At 32.4% G+C, this 15,382-nt stretch overlaps 2 protein-coding genes and 1 non-coding gene across 3 annotated transcripts; 1 reads left to right on the top strand and 2 right to left on the bottom strand.

Annotated features, from left to right (window-relative positions):
- Window positions 1-585: 585 nt before the first annotated feature.
- On the top strand, window positions 586-1,949 carry LOC11443354 (ethylene-responsive transcription factor LEP). The gene has a single exon (XM_003593909.4). The coding sequence runs from the start codon at window positions 662-664 to the stop codon at window positions 1,550-1,552; it is 891 nt and encodes a 296-aa protein (XP_003593957.1). The 5' UTR covers window positions 586-661; the 3' UTR covers window positions 1,553-1,949.
- Window positions 1,950-2,637: 688 nt separating this feature from the next.
- On the bottom strand, window positions 2,638-8,565 carry LOC11435312 (zinc finger CCCH domain-containing protein 34). Its single transcript, XM_003593908.4, has 7 exons — window positions 8,204-8,565; window positions 7,978-8,132; window positions 7,821-7,886; window positions 7,449-7,571; window positions 7,004-7,318; window positions 6,593-6,913; window positions 2,638-3,695 (listed from the first exon to the last, which is right to left on the bottom strand). The coding sequence occupies exons 1-7, from the start codon at window positions 8,280-8,282 to the stop codon at window positions 3,306-3,308; spliced, it is 1,449 nt and encodes a 482-aa protein (XP_003593956.1). The 5' UTR covers window positions 8,283-8,565; the 3' UTR covers window positions 2,638-3,305.
- A 6,439-nt stretch (window positions 8,566-15,004) lies between these two features.
- Window positions 15,005-15,077, bottom strand: TRNAF-GAA (transfer RNA phenylalanine (anticodon GAA)). The gene has a single exon. It is a non-coding gene; the product is annotated as a tRNA-Phe (tRNA).
- Window positions 15,078-15,382: the final 305 nt, after the last annotated feature.

The raw sequence follows: 15,382 nt of genomic DNA, 5'->3' as shown, positions 1-15,382 counted from the left end.
AAAATAACACATTTTTTAACTGTCAAATGTTGTAACTATGAAGAAAGTGACTGCTGTAAAAATTCAAAGCACAGTTGTGGAGCTTAAAATGATAATAGGGGTTAAGGTAACAAGGTCTTTAGGGCACTTGTAAAGGATAAAAAAAAAAAAAAAAAGGAAATAATTGTTAAATTTCATGAAGAAAAAGTTGTTATTTAATCTTTCAATAAGTTGAATGCACAATTTCAAAGAACTTTAAACTTTTTATCAAATACTTTTAGGGCACTCTAACGCAACTAATGTGCAATTTTGCATTCTGTCAGAAGCTTATTTAACCTACATTGTCATCTAATTTTAACAATTGAGATGCATAAGGAATTAAGTTGTGTTGTGTTGGATTATACATTTTGGTGAAAAGGCCGTGTAAAATTATACTAAAAAGAGTTTGTATTTGTGTTGTTTGGCTAATCTCTAGCAATCCTTGTACTCTTGATTGGTTTGATATTTAATATATTTTTGCCTTTAAAAAAAAGACATTAACATAATGTCTTTTTCCTTCTCTCAATGATCAAGTTAGTGTCTTTAAAAGACTTGCCACTACTTCCATTCTATTCTATGCTCTCTACTCTCTCCTCAATTCACTTGTCGTATTCTTCTTCCCTTTCTCACCATTTTCATAACCATGTCAACCTCTAGAACCTCAAACACTTCCCTTAAAGGACATGATCATCATCACAATCAAATCCAAATAAATTTATCTTTACTTCAACGAAACACTTCGGTTTGTGGCGAAAAAAGAGGCAGAAAAAAGCAAGCAGAACCAGGTAAGTTTCTTGGTGTAAGGAGAAGACCTTGGGGTAGATATGCTGCTGAAATTAGAGATCCTGCAACTAAAGAAAGACATTGGTTAGGAACATTTGATACTGCTCAAGAAGCTGCTTTTGCTTATGATAGAGCTGCTCTTTCCATCAAAGGTAGCAATGCTAGAACAAATTTCATATATCCTTCTTCTTCTTCTGATGAAGATGATACCAATTTTCACAATGTTGTTGATCCTCCTTTTGATGTTCAAAGAACACAACCAATTACCAATCAAAATACCCTCTCTCAGCTTGATTCTAATTCTCATTTGAACAATGACAATTTGTTATTCTCTAATGATTATAATAACTCAGGCTATCTTGAAAGCATTGTTCCTGTTAATTGCTTCAAACCTATTTCCAACACCAACAATTCAAACTTTGATGATCATAGTAGTAATGCAAGTGATTCAAGTGAACACCAAAATGTTGTTGATTCCATTTGCACAACAAACTTCATGCATGGTCAATCATTTTTTGACTACACTCCATTCTCTCAAGAAGCATATAACATTAACACAAGTAATTATAGTGAAGGATTATGGGATTGCAATTACAATGAACTTTCAGCTATTTTTAACCAACCACCAAGGAGTGAAATTCCAAGCTATGGACTAATGACAACTCAAGATGTCTCTTCAACTACCTATTCTTCTCATTCATACTCTCCTTTCGGCGATGTCGACATGGGAATGGGATACTCACTCTTCTGAGGACAACGATCATCTGCAAACAGTTGTGGAGACTGTTAGATCTTTTTTGAGCTCTCTTTATTGAAGTAGCTTTATTTTTGAAGGGGTGTGTTGAAAATTTACCTTTTTGTGTACATTTGCATTCAATTATCTGCATGCACTTAGTACGTTGTTACGTTGGTCTAATATCTATAAGAAGTTGCAAGTCTTTTTCTTTCTTTTAATTTGATTAATGAATGAATTGAATGAATTAAACACATGTTGTGAATTTTTGTGGTTATAAGATGTTGGGGAAAAGAGACAGGACCACTAGTAGACTCATAGTTCTGTCTCTCACGCAAAGGAAGTTTATATGTATTTGACCATGTTATATGATACTCATTTCTGTCTCTAATCTATTATTGTTATTATACTACTACTACGTATAACTTATATTCAAACTATACAAATCCTTTTAAGGATATAGGGTCTATTAAAAGAAGAAAACAGATATGAAAGCTACCAAAGATTTACTATACAATTCTTAATTAATATATAAATGAGATGCATATATTTCAAAAGCGACCCTCCACCATACTATTTATATATAGATATATAGATAGATACATGAGCATGCTGCAATTTAATAAAATTGTGATATAGATTGTGATAAGCACACTGCAAACAGAAGAGATATAGATTGTGATAGCCAGTAGCCTGCAACCATAATATATTGCTCACAGAAGATTCCTTTGTTTTGAGAGTATTATAAAATTGAATTGCATGTTTGGTATTGATGGTGAATCCAATAATCCAGTTATAACTGTAACATGGGAATATAAAAATGTTTTGAAAGAGTTTTTAAGATATCTAACAAATTCGTCAAATTATCTCCTTTTTATAGTACTCAATAAAAATAATATCATCATAAGTATTCTTCCCTCTCCTTCAAAAATGTTCTCAACAAAATGAGAAGTTACTCTCCCTTTCCCTTTTCCTTCCCCTCTAACTTCCAAACAAAATCTACATGTTTGGTTATATATACAATTATCTGATCTAAGATTAAAGATTGATCAATTAAGAAAAAACGATGAAAAAGATGAAAAAGGTTAATACATATATTAAAATGTGATAATTTAAATGTGTTTCTTCATATACGTATTCAGTAATAAGTTCAAATACCAAGTCAAGGTTTTGATTGTCACAACATCACTGTGTATCCAAAAATTACAAACCATATAACATAACAATGTGAAGCCTCATTGCAGTCTCCTGATTATTTCTCAACAGTAAACCCTATAAATATTAAATACAGGTTGGGAAGTATTGAATAGGACTTCCAAAACAGAAATGGAAAATTGCTACCTAATTCAAAAAGGGTTCAGGTGGAAGAGGCGTAAACACATGGTCAATGAAAGTCTGGACAGAATGTTCTCATATGAAAGAAGATTGGAACATAAATAAGCACAACAGACTCCAAATATTGGAGATGTGGATGGACATGTGCACAATGGAATTGCAGATTCTTTAGGAGTTATTCTAAAGCAAGGCGGCTGTATGGGTTGCTAAAGTTCTCATGGTTAACCATGTTTTATTCAAGATCAAAGGAATGGCCACAAAAAGATTTTATGAACATAGATAATCAGTGTGAAATGTGCTAGATCTGAATGAGGAACTGGGATAACTGGGAGAGAGAACAAAAAAAACCCTATTTGACGACCTCCTTGAATAATGATATTTGGTTGAAGAATTGAGATAAAAAAAGGAGTAATGAAGATGTATGCATTCACATTTCTTAATTTGAGGGGTGAGAAACATTGCTACTTGTCGTGGTATTGGCAGGTGCTAAAGGACTAGAACTTCGAGTGCTTGATTGAGAAACAGGGCCACCAGTTGGCAAAGTCAAGCCAACTGATCCAGTTGATGTGCTTACTGATGACGATATTCTGGAAGGAACAGACTCCCTGCTGGATCCTGCAGTAAGTTCTGGCTGCAACTCTGGTGAAGAAGATGAAGGAACAAGAGTACCAATGGATGAACCCACAAAGTAGGGTGCAACTGGTACGTCTGTCAGGGAAGAGGCAGATGGACTGTAACTCAGTGGTGCAATGGGATGATCAAATTTGCATGCAGGACCAAACTTGCATATACCACGCTGTGCGTAATGAGTGCAAAGTGCTGCCCCCTGATCAAACAGAAACATTGGATGCTTGAAATAAGATAGCAGTCGAATAATAGTTTGGAATAGCATTTCATTTGAACAGACTTCATATTCCTAAGTGTGTGTCTTTTAAAAAGATAAAGTGACAATAATTTAAAATATATCAAGATAGTTTCCTTGAACCGAAGTCCAACTAAACACTAATGGATGAAAAAAGACAGCAATAACAGCTGAGTGGACGGACTATTTGACTGACTTATCATGTTTCAAAATAACCGCCGCATTCAAAAGAATCAGCAAGCACTCTAATCTGTCTATAATATGGAAAACTAGAAGCAAACCTAATCTAAAATTACAGGAAGGACATACAAAAAACTTGGCCATAACTAGCATGAGAACATAGGACTCAGAGATAAAACGGATGACAGGGCATAAGAGAAACTATGAGCTAACAAGTGCTTCTTAGCACTGACAAGAGATTTCAAGCATATGTGGCTGAGAAGCAAGCAATTCCGCACAAACCCAAATAACATTCTTATTGCATAAAATTTTCATATTTAATCTAAATGACCTTCTGCGATAGAAATTAAAATTCATGTATATGAAAAAGTAAAGAGAATGCAAAACTGTAAAAGCGGTAGTCTGTGATAAAAATCAAAATTTATGTATATCAAAAAGTAAAGAATATGGAATACTGTAAAAGCCAAAATCACGAGTTTAAGAGAGAATAGACCAAAAAAACATAAATGGAAATTACGTTGGATATCACACAAGAGTTTAAACCAAGTACGGAAAATAGGAATGCCAGGGGAGATGCATATTTAGGGTATCTAAGCTTCTTCAACCAAGTTCATAAGAGTTGGATCTATAAAAGCAACTCTTAACCAACAGCAAAGAGTCCATCCCCACTGCATCGAGTCAGCAACACAGTGGCCGATCAATAAATTATCTTTAGTGGGGCCAAAGAATAGTCTAAAAAGTTTTTCCGAAGAATAGTATAATAAGATTTTACAGAATACTTAATCACATTACAAAAAAAAATACCTAAAATACCTATTCTTTTACAAATACCACCTGAAATGTTACACCCGTCCTCCAGACTTCTTACAATGTTGATTAAACGTGGGAATTTTGAGTAAGAGATGTTCTTCCAATTTCATCTGTATGGCCATCATAAAACCTAATCACTCTCTACCCACTCCCTAACTTATGGGGCATGAATATCTCTAAGTACCAACTGAAAGGTTACCCCAAACAACCACTAAGTCGCATGCAAAACTAACTCTTGGTATAGGAATCTTAGCCAAGCTCAAACCCCAGGGTTGAGAATAAATATCCACAAATCAAATTCAAACTCAAGTGACACTTTTTCAAGTTATTGTTCCCCTCAGTCCAATAAGCCTATCAAATAAACTCTAAATTTGACTGAAGCTTGATTCAAAATTGAAACTAACATTTTTGGTGAGTTAAAAAGCTAGGTAACCTGATATAGATTAAGAATTTTATTGTAGACGATTAAGAATTTTATACAGTGAAAAATTGTTGGCAAATATAACAACGTATATACAATTTTACATATATTAGTCAAAGTCTTATGAACCTAACAAGCTATTTATTAGGCCCTTTTACATAAGATCAATTTAAACTTGAATTGAGCATGAATGGGCTTCAAGAACTTGACTTAATTTAGACAAGCCCATTGAGATATTAACTAGCTCAATTTGAATGCCATTGGTAATTCTGAGGAATATAACTGTATATATGCCCCCAATAGCATATATACTATATATACACTATACAAATATGATCAGTATGGTGTATAATATCTTTTAAGGTTGTCAGTTATGTAACTTAATTTATTAATAGCTATACACTCTTTCCCTGGTATCATTTTAAGAGTATATATCTATAAAAACAAATTATCTAAAATACATACCATATTAAAAATCTCTCTTGTATCCTTTTTTATTTTATGATGATTAAAACAAAACAAAAAAGATCTCAAGGGACCTTAAATAAAACTTTCCAATATAAAAAAAAACTTCCATGTATATGGGAAAAAAGTATATGCAGGCTGAAAAGGAAAAATGAAATACAAAAACTCACTATTGGATGCAGATCTAATTATAATATGCAAGACACAAGAAATCACCTTAAGGAGTACATATGGGGAAAAGTATCCCTTCATGATCAATACATTAATGAGAATTCCCTAGTAATTATGCAGACGAAACTAATCAGAGGAACATTGCGTTCATATACAACAGAATATGATAACCTCGATCACGATTCTTTTTGTGTTAGCATTGCCTATAAACTTAAGGAAACACTACGATAAGTTTTAACTGTTTATAGTAAACACTATTCCCTGCTCTGGCAGAGAACATATCCACACTGAAAGATGTTGAATAGGACCTTACAGACAGAACTTCGCCCAAGTACAATCATGGTGTATCGGACAGAAATATTTAACAGAACTCAAATATTTCCCAACTCTGAATAAAATACTCGTCCAATGGGCATTTATGCATAATTTCATCAAATGGTCATTCAACTAAATTTTAGAGATAGTTTAGTTGTGAAATAACCCAAAATGAACACAAAAAATAACAACATAGACAAACTCGCAAAAGCCCACTATCCTAGAAATTTTATTATAATAATCAAAGCACGGGCCCTATGAACAGTGGCTCCAACTATGTATGAGTAGTTTAATTAAATTGGTTATACCTAGCCAATAGCTATTTTAATCACCAAAAACTACTGTAATTTGTTGAAGAGGAAAGATAGATCAATAACAAAGCAATAACAAAAAAATTTCTTTTTCTATCAGGTGAAAGAGGGAAGATGAACCGTTAAGATATATTTCACAACTGAATAAGAGGCACCAGAGTACAAAGAAGTTGAGAGGAAATCATTACCGGACGTAACGGAAGACCTGCAGGGCTAAGGACGGCATTCACTTTTGGAGCACTCATGTCTGGTGGTTTGTGATACCTATAAGATGGAGCAAAAGGAAGCTCCTCTGGTTTGGAGTAATAATGATACTCTGGTTGATTAGGACTTGCTGGAAATGATTGCTCGTTCTGATTTCTGCTTGAAGGACCGACTGAGGAACCAGAAAGTTGATAAGGTCCAGTATAGGCATTACCCGGTGAAGGTAGCTGGGTTATCCCATATAGCTGCGTGGAACCAACATTAGCTGGAGAACCAGAAGGAAGTACAGGGCTTGTTGCAGTCGCCTGCACCAAAGAGCTCAACGATTAATAGCTTCAACGAATGCACACAAAATTTGACTAAACAATATAAAAGAAAGGCTTGCCTTGACCTACCTGATAAGGACCCCAGCCAGAAAAAGGAACCATGGTTGGGGACAATACCATAGGTCCATAGGGGCTTTGGACAAACGAACCATGTAGTAGAGGTGGCCTTGCGACCAGTACCCCAATTTGTTGTGAAGAAGGTCCAGATGGGGTCTGTACGGTTGGATACAATGGGGAAGGTACTGGTACATGTAAAGATGAAACCGGAGGAACCGGCGATGGAGCTGGAATTTGTACACTAGCAGGAACTGGATGATCAAATTTACAAGTTGCACCAAACTTGCATTGTCCTGTTTTCACAAAATATGAACATTCCTTTTCACCCTGTTAATTTTTAATAATTATCAGCATTCATATCCAGACCAAAACATTTCCATATTCAAAAAAACAAAACCCAACATTAAAAAAAAAAAAAAAAAAAAAAAAAAAAATGTAAAACATTAAATATACATACCGGACGTAACGGATATCCATAATAATTAAGTGAAACAGGGCTAGCATCAGTGGCTCCTGTCTGTTTTGGGTGATGATACTTGCAAGACGCACCAAATTTGCAAGATCTTGTCCTCATATAATACTGCATTTCAAGTTATAAATAAATATAATCAACACAAACTAAATGTAGACAATTAATAACAAAAACATAAGCTAGCTCCAAACACATACTACTTTTTCAGGTTCATTCAATAACTGATGTATCTGGACTGACTAATCTAGATACATGAATTATTCAATGAACATGAAAAATGAATATTTGCTTGTAATAGCAACCGGATTGAACACAATATTTAGTACTACCAAAAAAACAAGGAACAATAGAAAGAACCTGGCACACAGGCTGTCCAACACGTTCAGGATACTCCCCAACAGTCCTAGAAGCAGCTCCAATAACCTAAAAGCAAACACATTCACATATTAACAAATTAAGAAAACACAATCAATGTACACAAAATACAAAACATGAAAATGAAAGAGTTGATTACCGCGGCACGGTCACGGGGATGATTGAACCGACACCTAGAACCAAAGCCACAAAAACCAGTTCTCAAATAGTAAGTACAATCAACCTCATCAGGTCGTTGTGGATAGGAATCTTCACCACTACCACCACTACCTAACCCCAATTGCCACATAGGTTCTGCATTTTACAACAAAGATCAAAATTCATTCACATTCTACAAAAAATAAACAAGAAAATAGTTTATTTACCTTCTAAACCGGTTTGAGAATCCGGTCCGGTCCATTGAGAAGACGGATCAGGTTGAGTGGAGCGAGGAAAGTGGTCCATTGAAGAGTAATCTATCTAGAATGAGAGGTTCCGATGAAATGGAAGGAAGGGTGGTTGGTTGTAGAGAGAGAAAGTAAGGTGTTGTTGGGATTTTCTCTCTCTAAATCTCTATCTGTATTGTAATGAGTCTAGTCTAACCCACGCGGACACAGACACAGACACACTTTGTTGTGTCTTCTTTCTCTTTCTTTCTTTCAGTTTCAGTTTCAGTATCTATTTCAATTTCAATGCGTTTTGATTTTTCATCAATCATCTTTCTATCTCTGCAACTATCCCCTTCTTTTATTGGTCTCTCTCTCTCACTTTGTTTTTACTTTCCTTTTTTCATTTTTTTTTATTTATTATGTTTTTTTTTTAGACAGACGAAATGACAAAATCTTATAAATTCACACGCACAAAGTAAAATGTCTGAGTTCAAACTCCAATCATGACATCCGACCTAACATTTTTGGTATTTTTACCAAAGTGTAAAGAATTATAAGTTTATTGTTTCTGCGTTCTTTTACCTTTTAAGTTATACTTGTAAACTATTAATACATATTTATTATGCATTTTTTTAATTTGTGAGATTGATAGAATAACGATGAGTAACGACGATTTTGGTAAAAACTATAATTAATATCTGTAATTTTGTCAGTTTTACCGTCAATCCAAACATGCCCATCATCTTCATTTAATTTTACTTGTTTTTATTCAGATTGCAATTATTGTGCTACGGTTAACGCAGTATTATTAATTACGAAAAAGGAAACTGAAATTATTTTAATTATGTTAGAAAAATGTGAGGAAGGGGAAATTGTGAAGGAAGCTGATTTGTAACTGAGTGGTACTTGCAAAGTAATGTAGTGAGGTAAGGTGTTGAACAAGCTACTGGTGCGTGTGAAAGAAAAGAAAAAAAATTGGTCAAAGGAAATAGATTGGAAAAGACCTGAGTACCCTTGATTGAATTTCAACATGTGGATTACTTACTGGGGATTCAATAGAGTACTGTGGGATATGATATGATACAGTTGTCCTTTACTCCTTTTGCATTGCATTAAACTAATGCAGTTGGGAGATTAATTAAATCAAAACTTTAGTTAGTAATTAAATTAAAATTAATGAATCTTGTGGGGTGTGGCTGACCGCTGGTGTTATAGCAGATGCGAAAAAGAGCATGATGTTAGCTCCACGTGGAATAAGGAGGATCTTCCTTAAAAGCAGTACAAGGTCGCATGAATTTACCAACGAGAATTATGTGCTTCTGCAAAGATTACAATTAGATATGCAGTTAGATTTTGAAATATTTGTCTTAAAATTCATAAACAACAATAGTTAAAGAAAGCGGTTAAATTTTATTTTATTTTTTGTCAAGTAGCCTTGTAGAGTTAGAGAAATTCATTTAAAGTGAATAAGTGGGGTGTCCGAGGTTCGAATCCATATATACATTATCAAATGAACTAAACTCACGGAGACTTTAAAAATATTATTACTGTCTCCGATGTTATATTTGATAAGATAAATTTGGACCATTTTTTGTCCCAAAATAAACCTGTCACTTTCGATTTTTAAATTGTATCATCAAACAAATACGTAGTAATATATTTGTCTCAAATTATAAATTAATTTGACAGTTTCTTACAAACTAATAAATATCAACAATGTTGTATGAAAATCCTTCAAAAAAAAAAAAACAATGTTGTATGAAAAGAAAATTTTACTTTACAAAGTTATCTTTCAATAACAATAGTATGAGAAAGATAAAGTTAAAAGAATTGGAGAAAAAATAATAATAAATTGTAAATAATATAATAAGAAAATAAACATTAATATTTTATTGATATTATAAAATAATGTTATATAAAATCGGATAGAGTTCTTTTGCTAGAATAATATATATTGTGGGACAAATGGAGTATTATATCTTAAACTTAATCATAGTTTTGGTCTCTTTGTTTTTATTTACCGATGAAATTGATCCCTCGATTTTAAAATCACTCAACTTTAATACTTTTTTTAGATTTTTGAACTTAAAAAATATTGATATATCATATTTAGATTGAAATTTTTAGGGGGCTTTATGGCAATTCATGGCAAGTGATAAATTATATCTTTGGATCGCCTGTATGAAGTTTAATTTAAAATGTGTTACATCATTATTTTGAGTCTAAAATATAAGGGAAAAAAGATTAAAATTGAGTGATTTAAAATTAATGAACCAATTTTGTGAGTAAGTGAAATACTAGGATGACTGGAATTATAATTAAGTATATATTTAATCACCAAAAATTTGTCGTTAATTAAGTTCATTATATGGTTTTTTTTTTAAATAAAGTTCATTAACCACCAACTACATTCTGTTCTTTTTATAAATCAAGTTAACCGAGTGTGATTCACGACCTTAAATAATTATTTTTCAAGTGGTTAGTAAATTATTTTATCAACAAAAAAAAACATAAAATAATTTAATGAAGTGTTTGCAAGTCATTAATCATCATGCACATAATGAATAAAGGGGATGCGTTAATCAATATCAAAATAACTTTAATCAAATAGTTGGATGTTGTGAAGTCCCGATACTTCAAAATGGATGACGTACCGTATCCCCTGCGTATCCTGCACCGATACCTGTCTGATTCTTCCCGATACGTATCCGGAGAGTATCCAAATATTAAATTTTATTTTTTAAAAAAATAATTATCCGATACGCACGGATACTTGTATTTTTTATATTATTTTTATTTCTGTTTTTTTTCTTTTTGTAAAAAACAAGAGTAAAAACATTATATTACTATAATTATATACATTTCCTTTATCTTTCTTTGGTGCCAGTACGACCCACACCACACAAAAAATTGCATCTTTCCCTTTCTAAGAAATTAGGGTTTCAACTTTTTCTTCCAAAGTGGTCGCCGTCCACTTTGGCCACCGTCGAGAAATTAGGGTTTAAAGCTTCTTGTGCAACCTTGTTCTTCCTCATGTTGTGAGAGAAATTGGAGTACTTTTTCTTTTATCCATTCTTTGAAAATAAACAAAATGGATCCAAAAAGGGTAGAAGATTTGGTTTATGTGCATACTAATCTTCAACTCTTGTCAAGGAAAGAAGATGGATATAAGAAAGGACAATCAAGAATGTGGGACATTAGTGGAGATGTGCATGAACCGCTTGATGGTGTTGGAATTGAGTTAGCAGAGTTGTCTTTGGATGAACCGGATTTGGAAGCTGATTTGTATCTTGATGATGGGAATGGAGGAGAGGAGATGTAAACGTTAGTTACTTGTTAGTGTTAACTCTTAGTACTGATGTGTTCTTTTTTGGATATAGTGCTTCTTTTTTGGATCGATATAGTATAGGACTAACAAGTTCCTTTTGGATATAGTGTAGCATTGATGTATAACACTGATAGTGCTCTTTTTGTATATATTTCGTATGTAATTGACTAATGACCACTCTTTCAATCGTCAATATTATTTATATTTATGTTAATGTGCTATGAGTCTGGTTTCTTGTGTTTGTTAATATATTTGCATATTAAAAAAATGGTTATAATTATATTGTACATTTAATTATATAATTTTTTTTATTAACGTATCTCAGCTGTATCGTATCTTGATTTTTGAAATTTTTCCGTATCGGCGTATCGGTGCAGTATCGTATCCGTATCGTATCTCGTATATGGACTTCATGTCATCAACTGTCCAGAATATTTATAATCTATCTGCCAAGTAACGAACCCAGTTATTTTGAACTCTGTTGTTATTTATTTTATTTTTTTGTCAGATAGTCTGATGGTTAGAATTCACTTTTTTTAAGGGGATAAGTAGGGTGTATGGAGTTCGAACACTGAACCCTACATATAACAATGCATGTCCCTTCCAACTGAGCTATGCTAACGGGGAAACCCGTTGTTATAAGGGTTGTGAAAAAGGTAACTAATATTCCAAAATTAATATGAACTCGTATAAATATATGATTAACTGTGTCAGGGACGTGAACAATACCATGCAGCGTTGATGGTAGATGGTGTCATTGCTAGTGTCAAAATAGTGCGACCAAAATGTAAAATACTTCTTTGGATACAAAGAGAATTCCCAGTAGTATAGTACACCATGACTATTTAATATATGATTAAATAATTTCTAATTAATGCAAATAATAAGCTTTTAAAAAATATAAGTAAATACCAATGGTTAGATTTTTTTACTAAAAAAATATTCATAATACATAAATCATTAAAAATTCAATATTGTTAAAACTGGAGAAGGTGAATCTACCAACAATCTTACAATACTTAGGTTAATAGCACAAAATAACAGCAGTGCTTACAATATATCAAAATAAGAGTAATTGAAATGAAATATTCATATTTCAGGATCTGCAATATTGGCATTAAAGTTTTCATCAGATTTGTAATGAGTTGAGTGAATATATCAATATGATTTTATGTCATAAATAGCCACACAACAAAAAAAACCACCCCTACGATGGAAGAATGAAAGGAGAGAAAATTTAGTTGGAAAGTGATCATTATACAAATTTTGAAGTTATAAAAAAAAAGGCTTAATTGCACTTTTCCTCCCTATCTTTTGTGAATTGTGCGATTTTGCACCTCCTTTTTTTTTGAGCGATTTTGCACGTCATCTTTTGCCAATTGCGTTTTTGTTCAAAATCATCATTAAATGAGGGGGAAAGAGAGCAAAAGATGGGATACAAAATCGCTCAAAAAAATAAGAGGGGGTGCAAATAGCACAATTGGCAAAAAGATAGGGGACAAAAGTGCAATTAAACACAAGAATGGTCATCTAACTAGAAAGGGTGCAAAATCGCACAATTAACAAAGATAGGGAGGAAAAGTGCAATTAAGCATTAAAAAAATAGTGTGCTCGTTCATTTATATATATGAAAAGTATAACCGGCGATTGAATTTGTGAATTTATTGTTAATAATAATAAGTTTATTAGGCAGAGTAACTCATCTCAAAGTTTTTTTTAATAGAACAAAAATGTCCTATGAAAACATGTGATGAAAGCACAAGGAGTGTAAGGATAAAAGAAAAATACAGAAGTTGTCAAATTACAAAACAAAGCACACCAAAAAAATTACACTACCAAATCATGCATGTTCCTTAACTACGTACTTACAAAAAGTTAGCTCATTGATTAGTTTCTTCTTCATTAATTACTTTCTTGTTTATGAGCTAAAGTGTCTGTTGGTAGAAGCTTATGTACGTACTAATACAGTACTAGCACACATTGTGACTCTGCAAATAGTTCCCTCAACTCAAGTACAATTTGGCCGAATAAAGGCTGAAAATGCATCAACAGATAACTGCGTGTGTCCTTTGATATTTTTTTCAAAAAATTGTACCAATTTATTTTCTTGCTAATGCATGGAATTTATTTATATTTAAGAACCTCAACTTACCATTGCCTTGGTTATCGATGTTCTCTTTGTTAACAATATAAAGAGACGAGAATAATTAACAAAGATTTTAGAGTTTCGATAGAATATAATTTATCAAAATACAAGTTATAAAGAGATCATATATAGTAAAATCTAAAGGGTAATAACATAAGTTCAATAGTCTATTGTATAAATTTCTCAAACTTATGATGCATTAACATGAATCATCGAGAATTTATGAAATGAATGAAAAACATATACAATAATATAAACTCAAAGTATCTTCCTTCAAAAACAAAAAAATAAATAAACTCAAAGTATCTAATATTTAACACTATTATATGCATGAGATCATTATCCAAAATAGTAAGTTAATTCTGGCGAAAAAGGCACTGTGTTTAAATCCTCAATATTTTCTCCAAGTGAATAAAATGATTTCTTGATAAAAATTGTAGAACAAAAAAATAATTAGTGTTTGATCTCACACATATCATGTACTCCCTCCTTTTCAAAATGAGTGACATATTTTAACTATGTGCAATATTCACATCATATTTTGACCATATCATGTACTCCCTACATCCCAAAATGAGTGGAATTTATTTTTAAAACAGTGATATCTATTTAAATTCAACAAATTAAGAAAAGTGTATTGAGCATAATGTGCTACACTTTGTTAGTACTTATAATTAACGAGGACATGCATGCATAAAGCAAGTAATTACATGGGCATGAAATGGATTCTAGTAATTATATTAGTTTGAAAATGATCATGACCCCCAAAAAGATTATTCAAGTTTGGTATGTAGCTATTGCTTATTGCCAGACATCCATTATATATGATGCTTTCTGCAGATCACGTTGACACCAAACAAAATGGTGTATTTTGTGTCCATTGAATGGGCTACGAATCTTCCACTTTTTCAGACACCAAGTGGCATGTGTTGTTCTTGTGTTAAGCATAATAATTATTATTGCAAAAGGGTTGTCTCTTATCTTTCAAAGTTTTGTTTTCTAAATTATATAACCAAGCTTGACATGTGTTTCTTTGTCTCAACAAAGGGTCTAAGTTTTTTAATTTTATATTTGTTCATGTTATTGTAAGTGCATCAGGCTATGTTGAATTTATTTGTAGGGTGAAAATGGAGACAAAATGTCATTAAAAATGTTGAAGTAAGGTTTGAAATGAATAAAAATATGGAAAATGTTAACTAGTGTTTCCGGGACATTGGTTAAGGAAACTTATACCCCGGCCCAAAAAATATTAAGTTTTGGTTTATGGACCGTATAAGTGATGGCTATGTTTGGTATCAAAATTACAAAAATTAAAATTGTTAAATGCGGTGAGCGTGGATCGAACACGCGACCTTCAGATCTTCAGTCTGACGCTCTCCCAACTGAGCTATCCCCGCAACTTGCACTACTCGGGTGATAGTTTTTATATAATGCCCAACAGATTGTCTTTTATAATCATTAATTAATTCATGGACAAAGAAAAAGGGGTTACACCAATTAAATTACTAGCAGGTATATATGGCACATTTTGTTTCAGATTTTTTTTTTTTTTTTTAAGAAATCACGTTTATCATTTTTAAATGTTTGTTTAGTATTTTAAAAATCATTTTTTTCAGAAAATATATATATATTGACTCTGAAATAAAAAGCTATTAGGATTAGCTTTTTATTACAAAACCTTATTTTTTTTCATAAACAAGGA

The sequence above is a fragment of the Medicago truncatula genome, chromosome 2, assembly GCF_003473485.1.
Source record: "Medicago truncatula cultivar Jemalong A17 chromosome 2, MtrunA17r5.0-ANR, whole genome shotgun sequence".
Taxonomy (NCBI): Eukaryota; Viridiplantae; Streptophyta; class Magnoliopsida; order Fabales; family Fabaceae; genus Medicago; species Medicago truncatula.
The sequence above is the reverse complement of the archived record's forward strand: the minus strand, read 5'-3'. Positions and strand labels throughout refer to the sequence as shown.

What these genes read in the sequence shown, in the direction of transcription:
- LOC11443354 (XM_003593909.4), top strand. Translation starts at nt 662, where the DNA reads ATGTCAACCTCTAGAACCTCAAACACTTCCCTTAAAGGACATGATCAT.
- LOC11435312 (XM_003593908.4), bottom strand. Translation starts at nt 8,282, where the DNA reads ATGGACCACTTTCCTCGCTCCACTCAACCTGATCCGTCTTCTCAATGG. An exon ending in ATGGATATCCGTTACGTCCG is followed by an intron (nt 7,319 to 7,448) that starts GTATGTATATTT and finishes AAAAATTAACAG; the next exon opens with GGTGAAAAGGAATGTTCATA. An exon ending in CTGGCTGGGGTCCTTATCAG is followed by an intron (nt 6,914 to 7,003) that starts GTAGGTCAAGGC and finishes TCTTTGGTGCAG; the next exon opens with GCGACTGCAACAAGCCCTGT.